The 25,431-nt window shown below is 35.3% G+C and overlaps 1 protein-coding gene and 1 non-coding gene across 2 annotated transcripts; one reads left to right on the top strand and one right to left on the bottom strand.

Moving 5' to 3' along the window:
• The first annotated feature begins 542 nt into the window (after positions 1–542).
• LOC108665890 (carboxypeptidase N subunit 2) lies at positions 543–25,104 on the top strand. The gene is made up of 10 exons (XM_018152697.2): positions 543–566; positions 5,134–5,344; positions 6,820–6,937; positions 7,381–7,601; positions 7,857–8,092; positions 8,495–8,606; positions 23,068–23,232; positions 23,374–23,528; positions 24,457–24,552; positions 24,900–25,104. Exons 2-10 carry the CDS (start codon positions 5,258–5,260, stop codon positions 25,102–25,104), a joined length of 1,395 nt encoding a protein of 464 aa, XP_018008186.1. The 5' UTR covers positions 543–566; positions 5,134–5,257.
• On the bottom strand, positions 16,181–16,253 carry Trnar-ccu. The gene has a single exon. It is a non-coding gene; the product is annotated as a tRNA-Arg (tRNA).
• Positions 25,105–25,431: the final 327 nt, after the last annotated feature.

The following is a 25,431-nucleotide window of genomic DNA, read 5'->3' on the forward strand; positions in this document are numbered from 1 at the left end:
GCATTTACTCAAACTCATGTTCCGCAAATACATCATTCATATCCATGAGAAACACTCGCACATAATATCTCTGTGCTTCATTCATTCTTCTCTCTCCAAACTTTACCCATGCCAGTGTCTTTTCCTCCACTGCTTTCCACTATGGGCGCCCCAAGTGCCAGTTTAGCTACCCTTTTCTGCATTACCTTTAATCTTACCAGCTCACCACCATTCCATCCAAATCCAGCTCACCGATTCCATCCTAGATCAATGTTCAAACTGCATCTCATGGCCTTCGAAAGCCATAAGAACTGTGAGCCCTTGCATGAATTGGTTGTAGTCAAATTTGATACCAATTTGAATTAATACAAATTAATCATGCGTTTATTGTCTCTGATATAATAATTTCCAATACTTCCTACGTTTTTTTTGGTAGGCTCAATGCCTGAATCCCTCTTGTAAGTTATATAAGCGATAAGGATTTTTATCTAGAATTCTAGATGATAAGCCGCTGCGTTCTACCTTTAGCTCGCTCGACATCTCAGTCTGCATCACGCCTACGTTGCGTGTCACTGAATTAACGCGAGGTATGAGTGTACATGGTGTCCCGGTTAAAGTTTCTTGTGAATATATGTGTCGCCGCAGCTAGTAATAACGAGTTTATTCGAGATTCTTCTGTTAAAACAAGTGAGGTAAATAATTAAGTCCGCTAAACTATATATTGCGCATCAAATTGCCATCAATGTGTGAGCATGAGTCTCCTACTCGGTGTCGTCGCAGTTCCTTTACAGCCACACTACTTGAAATTTAATAAAATTTTAAATCATCGTAAGTTCCTTGATAATCGTACGTTGTTCAAAGAAGGAAAGTTAACCGATTAATGAATGAAAATTTACCGATTAATGAAATTTTTGTTTGTCGCAGCTTAGGCATAGCGCAGTTCGACCATGGTTGAACTAATATATATTAGTTCAATATATATTATATATTAGTTCAACCATGCGTTTAGGCTCCTACGGAGGAGCTAAATTTGGGGCTAATTCCTGGGACACAACTAAAAGGATTATAAGTTATTATGTTAGCATTTTTTTATACGAATTAACTTTTAAATATTTCTTTCACACACGGTACCAGATGAATAAGACGTTTAACGTGTATAATTTCCATGCGACGAGGGGATGGTGTAATTCTCATTCCGATTAGAAAAGCCAATAAATAATATGTTAGCGACTAATCTGTTTGTTGGCTTGGAATTAGATAATATTTTTGGTTGTTTCATTAAAGCTGTAAAAAACATGCGGGCTAATAATTAGACTAGGCAATACTATTGTCAGTCAAAATGTGATCTGAATTATTATTTTCATTAATTTAATGAGTGAAACATTTGCGTCGTTAAGTGACGAATTCGTCTGACCTACACCATACTCCAGCATCGTCGAACAAACACCACACTACATCCTGGTCTGACCAACATCATATTCCTTCATCGTCTGACCAACCCACATTACATCCTCTTTTGACCAACACCATCTCCATCATCGTCTGACCAACACCACACTACATCCTCGTTTGACCAACACCATCTCCATCATCGTCTGACCAACACCACAAATTTTCATTAATTTAATGAGTGAAACATTTGCGTCGTAAAGTGCCGAATTCGTCTGACCTACACCATCTCCATCCTCGTCTGACCAACACCACACTACATCCTGGTCTGACCAACACCACACTACATCCTGGTCTGACCAACACCGCACTACATCCTGGTCTGACCAACATCATATTCCTTCATCGTCTGTCCAACCCACATTACATCCTTGTCTCACTAACACCACCTCCATCCTCGTCTGACCAACACCATCTCCATCATCGTCTGACCAACACCGCACTACATCCTCGTTTGACCAACACCATCTCCATCCTCGTTTGACCAACACCATCTCCATCCTCGTCTGACCAACACCACACTACATCCTGGTCTGACCAACATCATATTCCTTCATCGTCTGACCAACCCACATTACATCCTTGTCTCACTAACACCACCCCCATCACACACTTTCTTGTGATCTGCAACACACGTTCGTTCACAGCTTGAATATTTCTATTAAGTTCTGATAGCCTGACTTGCGCACATCATAACTGTGACTTTTTGTGCAAGTGCGTCGTCTGATAGCTTCGAATCTCCATTTGACTTGGTCGCCTTTACCTGACATTGGGGTTTAGTCTGATACGCATGAACGTATTTCGCTTATCACCAACACTCTTACGGAGCTATAGGCACTCTCTAACCAATGCGTCATCGCTTGTTCTCTGATAAACTATCAGCTTAATCTATGCAATGGTGGAGCTAAGGTATAGACGGAAGCAAGGTTGTTAAGCCCGCCTTGCTAAAATGTATGGAACAGACACAAAACTATTCAAGCAATATGTATGTGTTTCGTCTCAGTCCTTTTCTGCGTATGTATATATGTACAGCGAAGATGCTACTCTGTCTAATGCGCTCGCCGCAGAAACGCATTGGACTTGACTCATTTGTTCCAACTTATAGAGATGAGGGAATGCTAACTGATTTTTCAACTGAATTTCGGTCCACTTAGATGATTTTCGATCTTAGCTTCGGGGTTTTTATTCTTCCATAATACAAGAAGATACAACAAGAAAAACGTTCTGGATCCACTATGATGAAATTGCCATGACCTGCAATAGAAACGATAGACGATGAGGTTTAGAGAGTATTTGTACAGCTCAGTGTGCCAGGTGTTACATAAATAATCACCATCATCGTTACCTAAGGTTATTTCATGTTTGCGATTTTCGTGACATTAAGTCAAATTCTCCTAAAATGACATTTTAAATCTGAAATTGGCTTCAAATAACCTACTGAAAATTGATTTTAAAGCATTCTACATGGTTGAATTAATACATGTATTAATTCAACCATGGCATTCTAAGCTAAAGACGAAAGACTAGGTGACAGCACTTTACTTGGGATGCAAGACTACACCTCTCAGTGAGCTCGCTTCTTGCAAGTTAAGAGGTTGTACGTGTCGCGCTGGTGCTACCGCTCTGCGATTCTAGGGTCTTGAAGGATTTCTACTTATTCAGTGGCAGGTTGTGATGAAATTAAGTGTAATATGACCGTGAGATTTCAGAAGCTTAAGAAAGTGTTGTATGTTTCACTGTAGTGCTTGAAGATGATGAGGCAATGTATGTGTGAATTATGCCATGTTCAAATAAGAGACGACACTTTCAATGACTTTAGTTAAGACAAGCAGAGGTGTCACTACGTACGGTATAGGTTTTAATTTTTAAGGATAAAGAGGCTGAGCCCCATGATATGTACAATACATTGTACAGGATGTGGGCGAATGTTTATAATTTCACCAACAGCTGACCACATCTATGGTACAGTCAAAGAACTCCAAGGAAACTATGAAGTGCTGTATGTTTACAGAATAAACACATTCAGACTACCTTGTATTGAACATTTCTTAATTTTTTTCGTAAAAATAAGAATTTTAATTAATCAGCATAGAATTACTTTGGGAGCATAAAAATATTTTAGCGAGGCCGAAGCTCCCTTAAAAAGGCCTAATGAAGCCACCAACTTGAGACATGTGCAAGCAATAAATAAAGAACTCAGAAACTCCTAAACTATTTTAGCTTAAAACACATACAACAATTTGAAATAGCATTTTAAAAATTGAACGGAGGAAAATTGCATTCTGTTATGTATTACGAAATTACAATGTTATCGCGATCTAAAAAGTAGATAAAAGTAGATGATTCTTAACACTTTCAAATGAAATATTGATGTTTTTTGCAGAAAAGTGTAGCATGCAACGTTTTGCAATGGATGGAACCGGTTATATTTAAATAATTCCGAAACTATCTTGGACGACATAAACAACTAACGTAGTACTCTTGTTGCGACGTGTTCTCTCTTTAATTTAAATACTTTTAGATTCGTATCATTCATTTGAATGAGGAAATGCTATTGATTGAATCACTTTTTTCTCATCGTAAATGTTTGCTACGCGATTACAAATTTAATGTGAGGGTATTTTTGAGAGAACCGACGATTTTACTGGCTGCGGTTGAGTGTGTTGCAAGCGGCAACAGTTTTCGCTTAAGTTTTAGCGTGGTTGTAATCCGGCTCACAGTTTTCACTCGTTAAAGTTTGGTATTCGAAACCATGTCAACAATTGGGCGGGTTTGTTGGTAGAAAAAGCTTTCCTTTGACAACGTTTGCGGAAAATCGATGTTTGGTTCAAGCAAACGTACTAAGGAGTAAGTCATAAGGCTCGGTCAAGGTCACTCCGTTTGATCGCTTACAAACACGGTTTTAGGGCCAGGAGTTCCGCGTCTTTGACTGGATAACTTGTTAAATATTCAGAGAGTACATTACTAAATTGACAATTTTGTTTATGTTAATTACGTATCTCTTGCATTAAAGCATGTTCATTTACACTTCGTATATGTAGTAAATTTTGATAAAGCCATATTTTTATTAAATTTATTTGATTAGTTCATATATAATCAGGAATTTATCACATAAATAAGTAAATATCTAATTGCTTCTTCTTTTACATATAATTGCACTTTTTGCAGTTTTGAGACCTAACTAATCACTATCGAGTTTTTCTCTATCTCTACCTCCATGCTCCATATTATTAGAAGTAACGCTGCAAACAGTTTGTTGGAAAAGGCAGGGAAATATTTTCCAGCAATTAGCTTTCAAAAAATTTTTACTACTTTTTCATTTATATATAATTACAATTTTCTTGCAGATTTGTGTCCATAATAATCACTGTCTACACTCTACATAGATTATTTTCTCTATCTATACGGCCCGCTCCACATTCTTAGAAGTAAGCTCAGTGTTGTTGCAGTAACGGGAAATATTTTCCTGCAAATAACTATCAAACATTTTTAATATTTTTTAATTTATATATAATTACACTTTTCTTGCAGATTTGTGTCAATAATAATCGATATTTACGTAGATTTTCTCTATCTATACGGCCCGCTCCACATTCTTAGAAGTAAGCTCAGTGTTGTTGCAGTAACGGGATATATTTTCCTGCAATTAACTATCAAACATTTTGATTACTTTGTCATTTATATATAATAGCACTTTTCTTGCAGATTTGTGCCAATAATAACCATTATCTAAATAGATTTTCTCTATCTATACGGCCCGCTCCACATTCTTAGAAGTAAGCTCAGTGTTGTTGCAGTAACGGGAAATATTTTCCTACAATTAAACAACATGCGGGGTTTTCTAACCGCGCTCTGCCTGGCGAGCTGCTCGCTTCACGTCGCTGCATTTCTCGGCTTCCCCTGGGGATCTGCTGAGGTATTATTTCAATATATAAATAAATTTATTGTAAATATATTAAGAATTTATTTTAACACGTTGACTCTGAAGTGGTACATATGCGTACCACAAAATGTTTTCTCCAGGACGTAGTGGTACATCATTCAGGTTGCCTAAAATCGGCCAAATCCAAGAACAAAAAGGCCAAAAAAAGGCCGATAACTCAATATATAATAGTTTATTTGCAGTTTCCGCTATAAAAATTCCATTTATTTTCTTTTTGCAGTATTTAAAATTTAATTAGGAAGTACCCCTATCATAAATTTTATACGGCCAACGCAATTGAGAAAAACTAAATCACGGAATTTGTCCGGAAAAACTGACCGTCTAGCAACCCTGTTTAAAAACAGTACAAAAAATGAAATAATAGTACAAAATGAAGCAATCGTTGTCAACGTGTTAAAATATAACTCAGTACTCACTACAGTGAGTGGCAGGAGTGCATTTTCTCGACGACTAAAACGTGAAGTCACGGACGGATAGACAGACGGACGGACGGACAGACGGACAGACGGACAGACGGACGTAGTGAGCACAATAGTGCATTTTTTCCATAAATGAGAAAATGCGCTAAAAAGAAAACTATTGTGTTTGTTCAGTCAGTTTTTTGTCCTTTACTTAATAAGTCGTAATAATTTCCCTGCTTTTGTTAACAATGCCGTTTTGTTAATATTCCTTGCCGTAATAATGAAAATGTGATTTTTAATTACCACGTTGAAAAAATCGATTTTCTTTAAGATTATAAGATTAGTGACTTCGTTATTCTTATTACACCTTTATTACGTAACAATGATTAGATAGATTAATTCAATACAATAGTAGGTACGAATGCCATGACCGTCCATTGGATATTCAATTAATAAAACTCACTTGACATTATATCATTTTTTTTAATTAATTTTTTATATCATTCATTGATGTCCGACTGTAGTTCCGCGGATATAAGTGTGATGTACAGAATAAATGTATGACGAATGAAGGCGAATGTGTGTTGCATGGGACAAGCGCGCGATATCTCATTCAAACGTGGGATGAATGGGATAATCAGATGGTAAACTGGATTAAGCGTCGGGTGCCACAGTTCCTACTATTCATTTCCAAGACGAACAACATATTTTAACATATTATAAACACATTTCTTCTTGATTCAGCCTTTTAGAGTCATCTTATTAATCCTGGAAATGAATCCAGTTGTGAATTATTCACGTTAGCATTATTATATATTAAACATGTGCGTGTTGCAACATGGCGACTGGAACGTGTGTGCCTCAAGTGATTACCGCCAAGCATATATAACTGTTAAATTAATCCCCTTATCCATTCGAAGCGGATTACATTGCAATTTGTTCGCATTATTATTAATATTATCACTGATATATTATTATTCTTATTATCACTGATATTGATATCATGTTATGATTATTATTATGACTGAGCGTGTGTGGTGGCTACAGAGCGACTGGAACTTGTGCGCGTCGGTCGATGGGCGGCCGTGCGACTGCCCAGATGACGTGTTTGAAGCCGACCGCGCCGGCCTGGACTGCTCGTACCGCGACATCGGCTACCTCCACGGTGAACCTTACTTAAATCACTTATGTTATTATTAAAGTTTCAGACAACTTGAATAATATATTACAAAATATATTATATTTTTTATGTTACTATACCTTATTTATAGATTTCTTTTAGAAGCCCCTGTACAACAGCGGAAATTCATTACAGAATAGGGGATCAGTGTGCACATATTGAGAACTGTAAAACAATGATTTCAAGCAACACGATGGCCATAGAAGATAATTCTCGTTCTTGTAAAATTTGTGAAAGAAAATGAATTTATTTGGCTTTCAAAATAACTTCAGTATTAACATTATTAATACAAGATTTTAGAGGAAACTCCATTAACTTAATGACCAACACTACCGTCACAAAAAAATTGCGTTTTTATTAACCGCTGTCAGCAAATGAGATGAAAAACTACCCATCCATCTTTGGCTTAAAAGTAACTGCGTTGGCAGATGGAGCTGTAGTTCCGTTGCGCTTCAAGAAAGTTGATCTATCGAACAACCGCTTGAGGAACTTCACGGCGACAACCTTCTCCTCCAACAACTCGCACGTCACTGAGCTGGACATGGCTGCCAACCTGCTGTCCGTGATCCCTCCCAATGCCTTCGTTAATTTACCTGGGCTCCTAAAGCTTGACCTCAGTAACAACGAAATTCAGATCATAACCAACGACGTGAGTATCAGTCTAAACTAACCTTAATTATTTAATAAAAACGTTTCAATAATTATTCCTGCCATATGAATTAATCTTGCCTTTTAGTTAGTTCAAATATTTTGCATGCAAACTCTTTTTGGTTGAAATTTTGAACTGGAGTAATTAAGTTTCTATTATAAACAACATGGAAGTTTCTTTACTGCAACCATTCAGGATAAATGAATTAAAGATAAAATAACTAATAAGATAATGAGAAAGACAAATTCCGTGCAGAGCTTCAATGGCATTGCCAACTTAAGCTCGTTGGATTTAAGCCACAACAAGCTACACGTGTTCGAGGCTAATACCTTCATGCTGCTGCCACGTCTGCAGCGGCTGCAACTAAAGTACAATCCTGTAAATTTTTTGCCGGACTCTCTGTTTACTGGTCTTTTCAACCTAACTCATTTGGACCTCACGCATCTCCAACTCGTAGCTTTACACAACGAACTCTTCACTGATACCACCAGGCAAGTATATACACTTACTTATACAGCGAATTTATTTAGAATAAAATTGTCCGTCCTGGGTCGGATAAAGAATTTTGTCGTGCTGAAAACTCTACGGTATTTGAGACAAACAATTAGATTACTTTTGTGAACGCGGCTCGGCTATAAAATTTTTTGTCAGAAGAGAAATTTAGGGCTAACTAGGGTTATGTTTCAATAAATGTTTCGTGATTAAAATTTATTATTAATTTTCTTAAAATTAAAAAAAGTTTTAGTCCAAAAATTGTTTACTTCTCCCTTTTTGTGTTGAATCACTTATGTCATATCATTGATTTTACAGTATGAACAACAAAAAATAACTTAGTTTCCATTCATGTTATGCCGATAAAAATGAACAGTATTGAGAATTACGTTATTTTTCAGTTTAGAAGAGCTATCCCTGGCTTTCAACGAACTCGGCTCAGTACCAACGAAGGCTCTTTTCAAACTGTCACCTTCTCTGAAGGTGTTAGACCTTTCGGGCAACCTCTTCACTGTAAGTTTGAATTAATGATAAAATGTACGTACTAAAACAACTGCTCTAGTTTGTGCAGATAGTTTGTGAAAGGTGATACGGCTAAGTAGCCATTATCAACTTAGCTTTAAAGATTAAGACTTGATAGTGAACTATTGATTTTTTAAAGTAAACTAGAGTATTTCTTATAATGTTCTCCTTTTCTTTATATTTCCGACGAAATATCCGCGCCAATAATCTTATTCTAGAACAGTCCGTGTACCATGATACAGTATTTTTTTATAGTTATTCTTTTTCATTGTTCTAATTTTTTTGTTGCTCTTCAGAAGAAGCTTGATATACTAGTACTAGTATTTTCAATTCCCACTGCCTGTTTAAGTTTGGTTGACTATCCAGAGGATAGGTAGTCAACCAGACTATCCAGATAATGACTATCTAGAGGATAGTCATTATATCTCTGCGTGACTTTGATCTCTTCGCCTGTGCGATTATTCCGAACGATATTCATAATAAGACACACTTTCAAGCTCACTTATAAAGGTTAATATTCCTGTATTTTTGTTCTGTTTAGATTAGATTTCTTTGGCTATTGGCCGGATTTAGGTTATACTTCAATTCTTCTGTCAGATATATTAACCGTCGTCTATTCAAACCGCAACTATTGACCAGGTAACGAGAGTCCAAAAGGTCCATCTTCTGTGTCCGGACGAGTTAACAGTGGTCATGCTATTAGTACATGCACTCAGAAAAATAAATGGGTCATATTGTCCAAATTTAATGCATTTACATAGCTCTGAAAGCTCCTTCAGCCAGGCAAAACTGGGTCAGATGGCCGGCACAAGGGAAAGAAGTGCATTGCTATTTGCACAAAGTCCATAATTTTTTGAATATGAATACATATATTTATATACAATTATTATTATGATGATGCACGTTGCATGAGCTGACATCGCACCATTCAATTTTTCTGAATATGAATACAAAAAGACAATGATAATAATAATTATGCACGTTACAGGAGCTGTCATCGTACTCCATATACAACATGAAGCGTCTACACGAGCTCTACCTGCGGCAGCTCATCTACCTGAAAGCCATATGAAGCCTTTATTTCTATTCCCTTATGAAGCCTTTATTTCTATTTCTTTATGAAGCCTTTATTTCTATTTCTTTATGAAGCCTTTATTTCTATTTTATTATGAAGCCCTTATTTCTATTTATTTATGAAGCCTTTATTTCTATTTCTTGATGAAGCCTTTGTTTCTCTTTATTTATGAAGCCTTTATTTCTATTTATATATGAAGCATTTATTTCTATTTCTTTATGAAGCCTTTATTTCTATATGAAGCCTTTATTTCTATTTCTATATGAAGCCTTTATTTCTATTTCTTTATGAAGCCTTTATTTCTATTTCTTTACGAAGCCTTTATTTCCATTCCTTTATGAAGCCTTTCTTTCTATTTATGAAGCCTTTATTTCTATTTCTTTATGAAGCCTTTATTTCCATTTCTTTATGAAGATTTATTTCTATTTATTTATGAAGCCTTTATTTCTATTTCTATATGAAACCTTTATTTCTATATGAAGCCTTTATTTCTATTTCTATATGAAGCATTTATTTCTATTTCTTTATGAAGCCTTTATTTCTATTTCTATATGAAGCCTTCATTTCTATTTTATTATTAAGCCATTATTTATATTTCTTGATGAAGCCTTTGTTTCTATTTATATAGCCTTTAATTATTTCTATTTCTTTATGAAGCCTTTCTTTCTATTTCTTTATTAAGCCTTTGTTTCTATTTATTTATGAAGCCTTTATTTCTATTTATTTATGAAGCCTTTATTTCTATTTTTTTATGCAGGCGTTCTCGAGCTCGTCCGAAAACAAGGAGGTGCGTATACCGCTACAAGACTTGAAGTTGTCGTACACGAGGCTGGAGACGCTGCCGGAGGGCCTGCTCAACTGGACGCTGGTCAAGTCTCTGGAGCTCAGCCACAACCAGTGGCGTTGCGACTGCCACATGGCCTGGATAAAAGGCTCCCCGGTCGAAAAACTCGTCGGAGAGAATTTCTAGTATGTTTTTACTAATATTTTTATTTTGAAGTCCAGTAATACGTAGTCTACGTTATTTTTTCTTAAATATTGTTAGTGAAAAAATACTTAGAATTTATTTTTCCTAAGCGAGAGGTGTTAGTTGAACATATATATTGAATGATATAAGTCTTTAAAGCTATTTTTGAATTGATTTTTTCTTGGGGAGGCAATTGATTCTTTTATCTTCCTAATTGAACGTAAGATTGTAAAAAGGATTGAAGAAACTTAACATTACAAAAGTTGTGAGATTTTTGCTGGGAACTTTGCGACAATATGCAGGGAATTTTTAAATATCTCATATTTCATTGTGAATGATATATGGAACACAATACCGAGAGAAATATTAGAAAAGTGACTGATAGAAACAACGATGGTGATTGAAAATTCAATGTACTTAGATCACGTGATTGCCTGGATCGCAAATTTACCAGGAATTAAAAAAAAACAGAGACGATGGCGCATAAATACCCCATTTATATCTTTATAAAGAAAATGTTTCGCAGCCCAGCTCTATCCTCAGTTCGACAATCAAAAAAAAGTGTTTTATTTTCTAAACATTAAGAAAATTTTTGTGCCATCTTCTTTGTTTTTAAATTAACTGACAATAATATTTTTACGATAAGGTAAAATACTAAAAATAATATTTTTACGATAAGGTCAAATAACTATAAATAATATTTTCACGATGAGGTAGAATTAACGAAAAATAATAATTTTACGATAAGGTAAAAATTACTAAAAATAATATTTTTACGATAATGTAAAAATAACTAAAAATAATATTTGTACGATAAGTTAGAAATAACGAATAATAATATTTTTGTGATAAGGTAGAAATAATTAAAAATAATATTTTCACGATAAGCTAAAAATAACTAAAAATAATATTTGTACGATAAGTTAGAAATAACGAAAAATTATATTTATGTGATAAGGTAAAAATAACTAAAAATAATATTGTTACGATAAGGTAAAAGTAACTAAAAATAATATTTTTACGATACGGTAGAAATTACTAAAAATAATGTATTTACGATAAGGTAGAAATTGCTATAAATAATATTTTTACGGTAAGGTAAAAATAACTAAAAATAATATTTTTACGATAAGGTCAAACAACTAAAAATAATATTTTTTCGATAAGGTGGAAATAACGAAAAATAATATTTTTACGATAAGGTAAAAATAACTAAAAATAATATTTTTACGATAAGGTCAAACAACTATAAATAATATTTTTACGATAAGGTAGAAAAAACACTTTTTTCAATTTTTGAGTCATGTTGTCGTGCAGCTGCTCGCTGCCGAACAGACTGCGCGGATCGCCGCTGTCGCAGCTCAAAGAAGAAGATTTTGTGTGTAAAGCCAGCGACGATTACCCTGACCCCAAGTGAGTAATTATCGTAAATTTATCGTAGTTATCGTAGAAATTTATCATCATTATCCAAAGCAAGTACAGTACAAATTTATCGTAATTATCGTACAAATTTATCGTCATTATTAAGAAGCAAGCACAGCACAAATTTATCGTAATTATCGAAGAAATTTATCATCATTATTAAAAACCAAGTATAGTACAAATTTATCGTAATTATAGTACAAATTTATCGTCATTATGAAGAAGCAAGCACAGCACAAATTTATCGTAATTATCGTAAAAATTTATCATCATTATACCCCAGTAAGTATAGTACAAATTTATCGTAATTATCGTAAAAATTTATCATCATTATCCCCCAGTAAGTATAGTACAAATTTATCGTAATTATCATAGAAATTTATCATTATTTTCCCCCAGTTAGTGCAAGTTTATCGTAATTATCATAGAAATTTATCATCATTTCCCCCAGTAATTATAGTACAAATTTATCGTAATTATTGCTGAAATTTATCATCATGAATTCATTTTTTATAATGTATTGTTTCTTTTTTTTTAGTATTTATTATCTTTCATTCCTACTTATTTCGTAATTTTTACTGGCCTTATTTACTAGGTAAATTTAATCGATTAAATTATAGTAGGCAAGTTATTTAATTTGCTCAATTTCCTCCTTAATATTTTTAAATTATTGAATATATATAATTAGTAATTGAATTATTTAGCGGGTTATTTAATAGATTTAATCGCATTGATTTCAATATCAAGTTGTATTTTGCTCAAGTAAAATAGAATCATTGAAATAAATTATTATTATATATACAGACAATGGGGTGTTGTGGCCGTACTGCTGCTGGTTGGCGTGCTCGCGTCCGTAACGACCGTAGCGTTCCTATTCTACCGCCGTAACGGCTTCTTGTGCCGTAGAACTGACAACTACAGCCAACTTAAAGCTGCTAGTCGTGAGACTATCACCGTCGTGGACTCATCAGCCGTGTCCAACACTGACGCTGAGCTCAATGTTGCATGAAACTTTGGCGCTGAGTTCTTCATTAGAATAAATTAATTGATAACTTAACGCTTAGCTTTACAATTCTGGCGAAATTTTGGTGCTTAGTTTAACGTATCTGAAATTCTCAATGACTCGATGCTAGTTCAACATAAGTTGAAATTCCTAATGACTTGAAACTAAGTTAATATCAGCTAAAACAATCAATGACCTGACGCTGAGTTCAACATCAGCTGAAATTCCTAATGACGTGACATTGAGTTCAACATCAGCTGAAATTCCTAATGACTTGGTGCTGAGTTCAACATCAGCTGAAATTCTCAATGACTTGACGCTGAGTTCAACATCAGCTGAAATTCCTAATGACTTGACGCTGAGTTCAACATCAGCTGAAATTCTCAATGACCAGACGCTGAGTTCAATATCAGCTAAAACTATCAATGACTTGACGCTGAGTTCAACACAAGCTGAAATTCTCAATGACTTGACACTGAGTTTAATATGAGCTGAAATTTTCAATGACTTGGACATTGAAAAACTGGAACGATGAGAACACGTGTTTACTTTAAAATAATACGGTTTATCACGTAGAAACTTTTCTAAAATATTGACAAAACTTAAAATCTGAAAGTAATCTGATCACTTCAGCTCTGTGTTATCGTTATCCGCTATTTAAAGTTTTAGCAACAATCTGTTCATATTGCTCGAAGTAATAATGGTCCATAAACTTTGGTCGTCTAGTATCATTTTAAGGTGTCCTGTAAATGCACTATGTACTACAAGGAGACTGCAGCATGCCGCCAAATAATTCTGCATATAAATTATTTTTGTTACGAGGTACTTCTAATACTGATATCTTCTGGTATGAGATATTTCTAATGCTGATAAATAGAATTTATAGCAATTATTTTGGCTTAATGCGGCAATAATGAGAAAATTAAGTAAGTTAAATATATAACTTTAATGGTTTGCCTTTGGAAGCAGGTGAGACGAGATGCAACTGTTGCAAATTATTATCTCGTTATCTATGTGAGGCAGTAAACATTTATGTGATAAAATTATAAAAATCGTTCATAATTATAAAAATTATAAAAATTTTGCGTGTAGTGTTCAATCAAAAGCGGAAATTAATTTATTCACTAAAAATGATTCCCCGATAACATTAATGAGAACACGTGCAGCGTGAACAAGTTTAGTTTTACTCAGGCTTTTTGTTGTTTGTTTTATTCATATTTATGTATGAAGATTCCAGTTGACAAGCGCGACGCGTGAGCGACGACATGATCCTGTCTTTGGAACGAGCATGAGTCGCAGTTTGAGTTTGGGGTTCGCACTATACTGTGTTTACTTAATGTTTTTTTTTCCTGATAAAATTTTCTAAATCTGGGGTGAGGACCAGCTTCGAATAAAAACTTAAATCACATTGATGTAAATGTAAATGACATTAATTTTATATCGGATAAAAGGTCCATAGTGACAAAATTTATAAGCCTAAACTTTTAAGATACACTTTGTACGTGCAAGCTGCCCACAACCACGTGAACCAAAATTTCCAGCAAGCATTGCATTAACATTCACTAGCATTTCTACCACAATCCTCGCTCCTACACCGGACCACCATGAATGTCATACTTACCCTGAAAATAATTTTCCACCTAAATATATTTTACGCTATATATTCCACTTCATGTTGCAGTTAAATTTACCGTTGCATAGGTCCGGACCTCGTCAGGCGCTTGCCTTTACGATCATTTATTGTTCGCTTATGAAAGTAGCAAGTTGAGGTCTTGCATGCCAAGACTGTGCATATCTCCCTATGTATATTGATTTGTATATTGTTTAATGTTATTCTGCTAATTTTTGTATAGTTTTGTTTTCCTTGACGTATTTAGAAACGCGTTCTGGTTGAGAGTAATTGGCAAAGTTGTAATCAATTCCGAGTTTGTTGATATTGAAATGTAGACCTGGGCAAATTGCCCCTTATGACGCGTTTACTTTATAAATGTTCTAAATTTCAGTTTTGTACGCCCTCCACTTAAGTCAGTGCTTCAGTTTTGAATTAATTTCTATTACTATGAAAAAAATTGAATAGTTTCTAGAAAAGCATGAGAGAAAAATTTTCAAGAACAAGAATTAAATTGCAAAACAGAATTTCAAGACTGAAAATCGTACGAAATTATGGAAGACAATTACGAGAAATGGGTTCTCACACAGTTCTCAGGTATGAAAGACAATTAGGAGAAATGGGTTCTCACAAGGAAGTACGGAAGGCAATTGCAAGAATAAGGTTCTCAAAAGGGTCTCAGGTATAGAAGGCTATTACGAGAAATGAGTTCTCACAAGGTTCTCAGGTATGAAAGACAATTACGAGAAATGGGTTCTCACAAGGTTCTCAAGTATGAAAGACAATTACGAGAAATGGGTTCTCACAAGGTTCTAAAGTATGAAAGACAATTACAAGGGAAATGATGAGGAAAGAATTGAAATCTTATAAAATATATGTGATATAGACTTAATTTTAAATGAAAACTTCTTGAAGACGTAAGGAGATCATAGAGTTCAAAATTGACGTAGCAAGGAATTAGGTTCATCACGTGATTATAATATCAACAGGTGTACTGAACAATTATTTCAGATGATTATACAAGTACTCAATATTTTAAAGACCATTTCTAAAATTTGAATAGAGAACCATTAATTAAGAAAAATTAATGAGTGACTTTTTCGATATCTAGACAGATCTTGAGCTTAAAAAATCCTGAAATCACACTGACAAATGTTTTAAAATTACACGTGTGACGTCACTGACGTGGTAAATGGAGTCGTGAGTCTAAGCTGCTGGCATCGTCAATACCCTGAAAACTGGTGCATTTTTTCACTTGTTTACATGCTGAAAACACTGAGCTAATAGTTTGAACACATTTTAAAAAGTATTAATTTTTTTAAGTCGTATGACATTATTTTGTCCACATAGCTACGGTCACACAAAAGTTGCAGTCAACCCTGCTAATACAGACTGCCATAGAAAACTTTTCCTGCCACCATTTGAACGATAACTCTAATATTCTCATTTTGACCCTAGGTTACTGCTCCAAAAAAAAAATTTCCACTTTAACCTCCGGCGGGACTCGAACCCGCAATCCCTGGCTTAGGAGGCCAATGCCTTATCCATTAGGCCACGGAGGCGCCCTTTACTAAGTAAAAAAGAAAAATTTGTGACAATTTGCGTGATTTTCCTAAATTAATTATTAGGTGAATTATCTGAAAAGTTTTTTCATAATACGCATTAAAATGAGATAAAATTAGTCTTGAGTCTAAAATTTCCCTGAAAGATATAAGACTTCACCGGCTTCTGATGTGCTTCTGCCGTGAAAATTATTTACTGAAAATGAACAATATAGTGATAGAAATAGAGCTACTTTAAGGCAAAATATCGAACTGAATACGCGAACTGATTAATATAGCCGATTACTCATTGGAGTTTGGCACCCGTAGGGGTGATGCGCTTAAACCACCGGTAGCTCTCGTCGAGGAATTCAACGAAATTCTAACCATCATTTTCTTCGTATAGAAGTTTATCATTTATTCACTTTTTATCTGGAGCACATGAGTGCCAACCTCGTGAACCAAAATTTCCAGCAAGCATTGCATTAACATCCACTAGCATTTCTACTACCATCCTCACTCTTACACTGGACAACCATGATTATGTTTTAATTACCCTGAAAATAATTTTCCCCCTATACATATTTTACGCTATATATTCCACCTCAAATATAAATTCCAAGCAACCGCGCATATTCCTTCGACACCAACAATACAGATTCGTGGCCGAATTCGAACCATTAATCCAGTACCCACCAAGTGTGTACCCACCAAGTGTGTACCCACCAAGCGTGTACCCACCATAACCCACATGCACACCACCATCACCACACGCATCATCATCAGGGCATGACTCGGCAGCACCGGCTGCTGGCTGTCCTTTCTTCAGGAACTCGTCACGTCAGACCCGACAATTACTCCATGGAAAGTTCAGCTAAATGAAGAATTGAAGACTTCTGCTTTCTTTGTGTGGCCCAACCCCGAACGAAACCCGCCAGGCTTCACACTTTTCATCGTAGCTTCAACTAATTTCACATTTAACCTTTCAAATTAAAAATTCCAAGTCTTTACATTCGTTGGGAAGTGAAAATTAATAGATGTGAGATATACCGCAATTTTGAGAAAGAATTTGAAGAACGTACAAAAAATACCATTAATTTTTCTGAACCAACATTTTTGAGATGACTTGCTCTTATTCACCTCATACGGAAATATCAGTAATAAAAAAAATTCACAGCAGATATTCACAATATTTTTAGAAGGAGGCCTTTTTTGCGGAATGATCTATATCACTTTATGTGATAATATCTCTAAAATAAAACTAATAAAATGAATAAAATAATAATTACTGGATATGAATTTATATATGGTCTCAATAAATAAATCTATATAATATCGATTAATCTATTTGCTGAATGGAAGAACCCATGAATCTGCGTGTCAAGTAAAACAGGGTTGAAGATGAAAAAAAGTGAAATGAATTCTAGAGCCCTGCGCTGACTCTACAGCTGTCAGGAGTGCCAGCGGGATGTCGTCAGAAGAATTCAGATCTCTTGCTGACGCAAGAATTTTTCTTTTAATTTTTTATCTATTAATCGTCCACGGGTCGCGGTTGTTGTTTGAAAGATTGCAGTCATTGCGTGTTACTTACGGCTATTGCGTTGACGACAACCTTTTCTCTACCTCCTCTTTGTAAACAAAAATTTCTTTGAGGCTCGTTATGTTCAGCTGTTGGATAATTGAAGAAGGGATTTGAAAAGCGTTCATACCTTTCTTCATTGTTTAGCAGTCCATTATTTATCCCATACTCCATCATTATCTGGGAACAAATCGCTCATTATATTGTAAATAAAAGCATATTGTTCGGCTCCACTCACTTGACGGATTTTTCTAGTATACGAGTAATAGAATTCAGTTCATTCCTGCAAAAATGTCTACATATATTTTTCGATTTTAATATCATAAGCCGCTTAAGTTTCGCACACGAAACGATCACGTACGATCTCAATTTTTTGTTAGATTACTTATTATGCTGACGTGAATATTACATCACTTGAAATATTGGGAGCGTTATCTTGATTTTTTTATATTTTTATGGTTGTGGTTTTGAAAATTATTTTTTATGAAGGCATCAACTTTGCCAACTATAAGTCTGCACTGTGATAAAACAGTTATCCATTAACTTGCATATCCAATTTAACATATTCTTAATTAAGAAAACTCTCAATGTGTCGTCGACCTATAAATTAAAGTTACTTATTTTATACCTTATTTATTATTACAACAAATGACGTAGCATTTGTGCTGCTAGTTATAACCTGATACAAATAGTTTTAGGGAGCCGCATGTGTCACAAACTCTTGTGGCACAAACTTGCGGCTCACGCGTTCAAATCAAGCATTCATTATTTGCATTAAATGTTGCAGGTTTTGCAGGTCTCTGCTGATTGCCTCCATGTTAGAATGCCATGCAATTCTGCACGCGTGAATTTTTGCTGCGGATCCTTCTTTTCTTTTCTTTCTTTCTTATTTATTCTTATAGGAGCACTGGAAACTAGTCCATAAAGCCTTTGCCTAAACTGGGTTTAATTAGCACCTAACTGTTTTAACAGCTCTGAAAACGAAAACCTGAAACAGAGAGAAAACACACACACGGAAAAAAGAAAAAACAATTAATAATAAAATAATAATAATAATATTAAAAAAAACTAAATAGAATTGCGGATCCATTGACGTATGCTTGGGGAGAAACATTCAGCTTTTGTTTCTATGTTCGAGAACTTGAGGAATTTGGCATTTAAAGATGAGAGCTTTGGAAGACTAGCATGTATATTATTCATCATTGCAATAAGTATTTGGGCATACTATTGTAAAGGTTGAGCTGAAGGTAAAGGTTTAGGCATGAACACGGATGGATGATTCACACAAAGTTTTTCTATTGAAAAATATTATAGCGCGCGAGTAGAAACTGATTTTTTACGAATTTTTCATTGAAATCTTAATTGTTTTTTTTTTTTTACGAATTTCTCTTTATACTCTTTAGCAGTTTAAAGATTTAACTTTTTTTCAAATTCCTCAGGAAGTAATTTTGCTGCTGAGTGGATGAAGATTTTTTTTATATATTGACGTCAGAGAAATTCGCATGATAATGTTGAGAGGCGCCTCAAAGGTAGACTCTTTAAAGTAAACTAAAATTTCCAATAGCTCCCATTTATATATTGACGGCATATAAATCAAGGAAAACTTAGGACGATTTTCAGAATCTAATCATGATATATTCTATGCTCATGATAATTATTATCAGCTGCATTGTTTTTACTTCAACCCAATCCAAATTCAACCCCATTTAGCTCTAGCAGTGCAATGGTTGGCGCTCTGTAATAATGGGCTGGATTGCAGGGTTGAGGTTGGGGCTCTGTATTACTGGCTGGATAATTGCAGGGTTAAGATTGACTCCTGTAACATTGGGTTGGTTAGCACCTGAGGTTGAAACTCTGCACCACTGTTTTGATCGGCAGAGGTTGAGGCTTGAGGCTGTGGTTGCCTGCAGAGGTTGAGGTAGGGCTTTTTCTAGCTCAGGGCTGACTAATTGGCGGGGTTGAACGCAAGAATGCAGTGCTTTTCAGTTCAACGATTTGTCCTTTTAACCTAACGAGTCTAGCTTTATTTTTTGCCTTCTTGCGGTGCGGTCTGGAATCCGAACATCCATTAGCTGCAGCGCTCGATTCTTGGAATTAGTTTTTTTTTCAGTCCCTTTTAAAAAAATTACAATGCCTTTCAGGGCTGTGAGTTTTTATTTCTTGAGTCCTAATGACAAATTAAAGATCAAGTTATAAGCGTTTATTTATTCACAAACTATAGATCGTTGGACATTGGTGCAGTCGCCTGCATCTTGAACACAGTTGCTCTATATACTGTATTACAATAAAACTTTGTACATGAAAAGCTGAATGAAGAAAGTAAACTGGTTTTCACGAGCGGAATTTTAATGTCTAGACAGACGTGAAATGCAACAATCATGAGCATTGTTATCGTATCAGAACACATAAAAAATTTATCAGCTAGCCATAAGGTGAGTGATCGAGTATACTTAATAATACTTTGACGCACAACATGTCACTTCTGTCGCGCTTTACGCTTCATGTATAACATTACTGGCATGGGACATGTGATGTGTATGATATGATACGTGATGTGTAAGCCATCCGACGTGTGTGACATGTGACATACATGACTGGCGACTTAATTGGCATGTAACATAAATGATAATTTTTCTTCTAACTTCCATCATCCAATTTTCCATCGAATGGTTTCTCTCACGTATGATTTGCCCTGCTCTCCCTCAAATAGCTCACAACTCGCTCTAGTTTCCCTCAGTTTTGGCATTGTTAGAGCGAGCTCAAGAGTTGCCGTATTAGGCACGAGTACAATACTGACAGCCTCTAATGATGCTCTTCAGTGGCGTGCCTTTGTCAGCTCACCGCCCCAACATTGCAGTTTTTGAACCTCCTCTACCAGTGCGATCTCCCTGGCTAGATCAATGATATCCTGGGCCTATACTTTCCAAAAAAGTTATGAGATCGTAAGTTCATCAGCCAATCATTGCCGGCCTTTCAAGCCCAATCCACCAATCATAGACAAGAAAATAGAGCGTAAGTACTTACGTTCACTTAGCGAGTTTTGAAAGTATGGCCCCAGCTGCTGCACAACATTTAAGTTATTCTCCTGGTAACATCATATGAATAACACCTGAACTTGAAAATTGTCATTTTTGTCACCTATATTCAGCGAATACAACTGCTCTAGTTTGTGCAGATAGTTTGTGAAAGGTGATACGGCTAAGTAGCAATTATCAACTTGGCTTTAAAGATTAGGACTTGATAGTGAACGATTGATTTTTTAAAGTAAACTAGACTATTTATTACAATATTTTCCTTTTCTTTATATTTCCGACAAAATTTTCGCGCCAATAATCCTATTTTAGAACAGTCCGTGTACCATGATGCTGTATTTTTTATAGTTATTCTTTTTTATTGTTCTAATTTTTTTGTTCTTCAGAAGCTTGATATACTCGTATTTTCAATTCCCACTGCCTGTTTAAGTTTAGTTGACTATCCAGAGCAGGGGTCTCCAAACTTTTCAATGTGCGGGCCACATCATATATTTCCCATAATTATGCGGGCCGAACTAATAAAAAATCAAATAACAAAAAAACAGTGCCAGTAATTTCATTAACTCAAATATTAAAGTATAAACATGGACTTTTTCATGTACTTTCTACTTTTCTTTATCTTTTCCATATCTGAAAACTTAAGTGTAAAATAAATGAAATAAATTCTACAGGAAAAAAACGGCTTGTATTTTGTGTTAAAAAGGCATAGCATATTATTATAAAGTGGTAAATATTATGGCAACGGCTTTCGTTGATAAACTTAATGGTTACCATTTTAACTCTTTCAAACATGCAATATTTTTGGCTACAATATTATTATTGTTATTTTGTATAATTAAATTAAAGGTATTGTCAAATGCAGAGAAAAGAATATTGTACGGTGCTGTGCTCCCTGAAACGGAAGCAGGGAAGCCCCACTCGGTCTCCATCCCCACAATATACAGTTATACATAACTGATTGGTTGTAATGCACAACACATACCTGCCAGTATTAGTATCTGTTCGTCACACTATCGAGAGAGAGGAAAACTAACTCGTGCTGAGTGCCACCAGTCAGCAGGTCACAGCTTTGAATAGTTATGCGATGCCATTCATAAAATAATTATTTATTCATTTCACGATTTCGTACGGCGGGCCGGATGAAATTATGTGGCGGGCCGGATGTGGCACGCGGGCCATAGTTTGGAGACCCCTGATCCAGAGGATAGTTATTATATTTCTGCGTGACTTTGATCTCTTTGCCTGTGCGATCACTCCAAACGATGTTCATAATGATATACAATTTCAAGCTCACTTATAAATGTAGATATTCCTGTATTTTTGTTCTGTTCACATTAGATTTCTTTGGTTATTGCCGGATTCAGGTTCTAGGTATTTCAATTCTTTGTCAGATATATTAGCCGTCTTCTATTCAAACCGCAACTATTGACCTGGGCCCATACTTTCAAAATAAGTTAAGAGATCGTAAGTTCATCAGCCAATCATTGACGGCCTTTCAAGCAAAATCCACCAATTAGGGACAATAAAATAGAGCGTAAGTACTTACGTTCACTATACTTTCAAAAAAAGTTAAGAGATCGTAAGTTCATCAGCCAATCATTGACGGCCTTTCAAGCAAAATCCACCAATTAGGGACAAGAAAATAGAGCGTAAGTACTTACGTTCACTTAGCGAGTTTTGAAAGTATGGCCCCAGGTAACGAAAGTAATTGTTAGTACCCAAATGGTCCATCTTTTGTTTCCGGATGAGTTAACAGTGGTCATGCTGTTCGTACCTGCACTCAGGAAAATAAATAAGTTAAATTGTCTAAATAGTGACACACTTAATGCATGTAGCTCTGATACATCCTTAAGCAGGGCAAAACTGGGCCTGATGGCCCACAAAAGTGAAAGAAGTGCATCGCTATTTTGGTAAAGTCTATAAATTTTTATGAATATGAATATATTATATACAATGGTTACTACTATGACTATGCACGTTGCAGGAGCTGACATCGTACCTCTCAATTATTCTGAATATGAATAAATATATACAATAATAATAATGATCATGCACGTTGAAGGAGATAACATCGCTCCTCTCAATTATTCAGAATATGTATAAATGTATACAATGATAATTATAATAATGATTATGAACGTTGCAGGAGCTGTCATCGTACCTCTCAATTATTCTGAAAATGAATAAATATATACAATGATAATAATGATCATGCACGTTGCAGGAGCTGACATCGTACTCCATCTACAACATGAAGCGTCTACACGAGCTCTACCTGCGGCAGCTCATCTACCTGAAAGCCATTGACGACTACGCCATCAATGAGTGCAATAATCTCAGGAACCTGGAGCTGCAACTCCTTCCTAGGATATCATTCATCTCTTCCAGGGTGAGATGCAACTGTGAACATAACAGTTTTCCATTATTTTATATATTTGAGTATTACATAATCGCGTTTTGTTAATTTCTGTCTCTTATACACATCTACCAATGCGTCCACGNGGTGCGTATACCGCTACAAGACTTGAAGTTGTCGTACACGAGGCTGGAGACGCTGCCGGAGGGCCTGCTCAACTGGACGCTGGTCAAGTCTCTGGAGCTCAGCCACAACCAGTGGCGTTGCGACTGCCATATGGCCTGGATCAAAGGCTCCCCGGTCGAAAAACTTGTCGGAGAGAATTTCTAGTAAGTTTTTGTATGAAATTTTTTATATTGAAGTATATTAATAGTCTACTTTATATTTTTGGCGCATTTTCCTATTTATGGAAAGACGGTGCCATTGTACTCGTCATTTCCGTCCGTCTGTCCGTCCGTCTGTCTGTCTGACCGTCCGTGACTTCACGTTTTCGTCGACGAGAAAATGCGCTCTCTGTCACTCACTGCAGTTAGTACTGAGTTATATTTTTTTAATATTGTTTGTGAAAGCAATACTTAAAATTTATTTTTTCTAAGCGAGATGTGTTAGTTGAATTTGGAATGATTTAATACTTGAAAGCTATTTTTGAATTGATTTTTTTCTTAGGGAGGCAATTGATTTTTTTATTTTTAATTTAAGGTAGGATTGGAGAAACTTAACATAGCAAATGATGTGAGAATTTTACTGAAAAATTTGCGACAATATGCAAGGAATTTTCAGATTTTTCAGATTTCATTGCAAATGAAATATGAAACACAAAGCCGAGGTAAAAATTAGAAAAGTGAATTATAGAAATAGCGATGTTGTTGAAAATTTTATGTACTAAGATCACGTGATTGCCTGGACCACAAATTTACCAGAAATTTAAAAACAGAGAAGATTTCGCATATTTCCACCATTTATATCTCTATGAAGAAAATGTTTCGGAGCCGAGCTCTATCGTCAGTTCGACAATCCAAGATGAGTGTTTTATTTTCTGAAGGTTAAAGATATTTTTGTGTCATCTTCTTCGTTTTTAAATTAATTAGAAATAACATTTTTACGATAAGGTAAAATAACTAAAAATAATATTTTTACGATAAGGTAGAAATAATGAAAAATAATATCTTTACGATAAAGTGAAACAACTAAAAATAATATTTATACTCTAAGGTAGAAAAAACATTTTTTCAATTTTTGAGTCATGGTGTCGTGCAGCTGCTCGCTGCCGAACAGACTGCGCGGATCGCCGCTGTCGCAGCTCAAAGAAGAAGATTTTGTGTGTAAAGCCAGCGACGATTACCCTGACCCCAAGTGAGTATAATAGAACAAATTTATCGTAATTATCGTACAAATTTATTGTCATTATCGTTGAAATTTATCATCATGAACTCATTTTATATGATTTAATGTTTCTTTTTTTGACTATTTACTATCTTTCATTCATACTTATATCGTAATTTATACTGGCCATATTTAGTAGGTAGGTTGTTTAATTTAATTAATGTGCTACTTAATATTGGTAAATTATTAAATCAATCTAATTAATAATTTAATTATTTAGTAGTTTATTTAATCGATTTAATCACATTGATTTCAATATCGAGTTATATCTTGCTCGATTAAAATGGAATCATTGAAATAAATTATTATATATACAGGCAATGGGGTGTTGTGGCCGTGCTGCTGCTGGTCGGCGTGCTCGCTTCCATCACGACCGTAGCGTTCCTATTCTACCGCCGTAACGGCTTCTTGTGCCGTAAAACTGACAACTACAGCCAACTTAAAGCTGCTAGTCGTGAGACTATCACCGTCGTGGACTCATCAGCCGTGTCCAACACCGACGCTGAGCTCAACGTTGCATGAAATTTTGGCCCTGAGTTCAACACCAGAATAAATTAATCGATAACTTAACGCTTAGCTCTACTTCTGGCGAAATTTCGGCGCTGTATGCAGCATCAGCTGAAATTCATAATGACTTGACACTAAGTTCTATACCAGCTAAAACTATCAATGACCTGACGCTGAGTTCAATATCAGCTAAAATTACCAATGACTTGACGCTGAGTTCAACACAAGCTGAAATTCTCAATGACTTGGACACTGAAAAACTGGAACGATGAGAACACGTGTTTCTTTTAAAATAATATGATTTATCACGTAGAAACTTTTCTAAAATATTGACAAAACTTA

This window comes from Hyalella azteca, unplaced genomic scaffold (assembly GCF_000764305.2).
Source record: "Hyalella azteca isolate HAZT.00-mixed unplaced genomic scaffold, Hazt_2.0.2 contig13547, whole genome shotgun sequence".
Taxonomy (NCBI): domain Eukaryota; kingdom Metazoa; phylum Arthropoda; class Malacostraca; order Amphipoda; family Hyalellidae; genus Hyalella; species Hyalella azteca.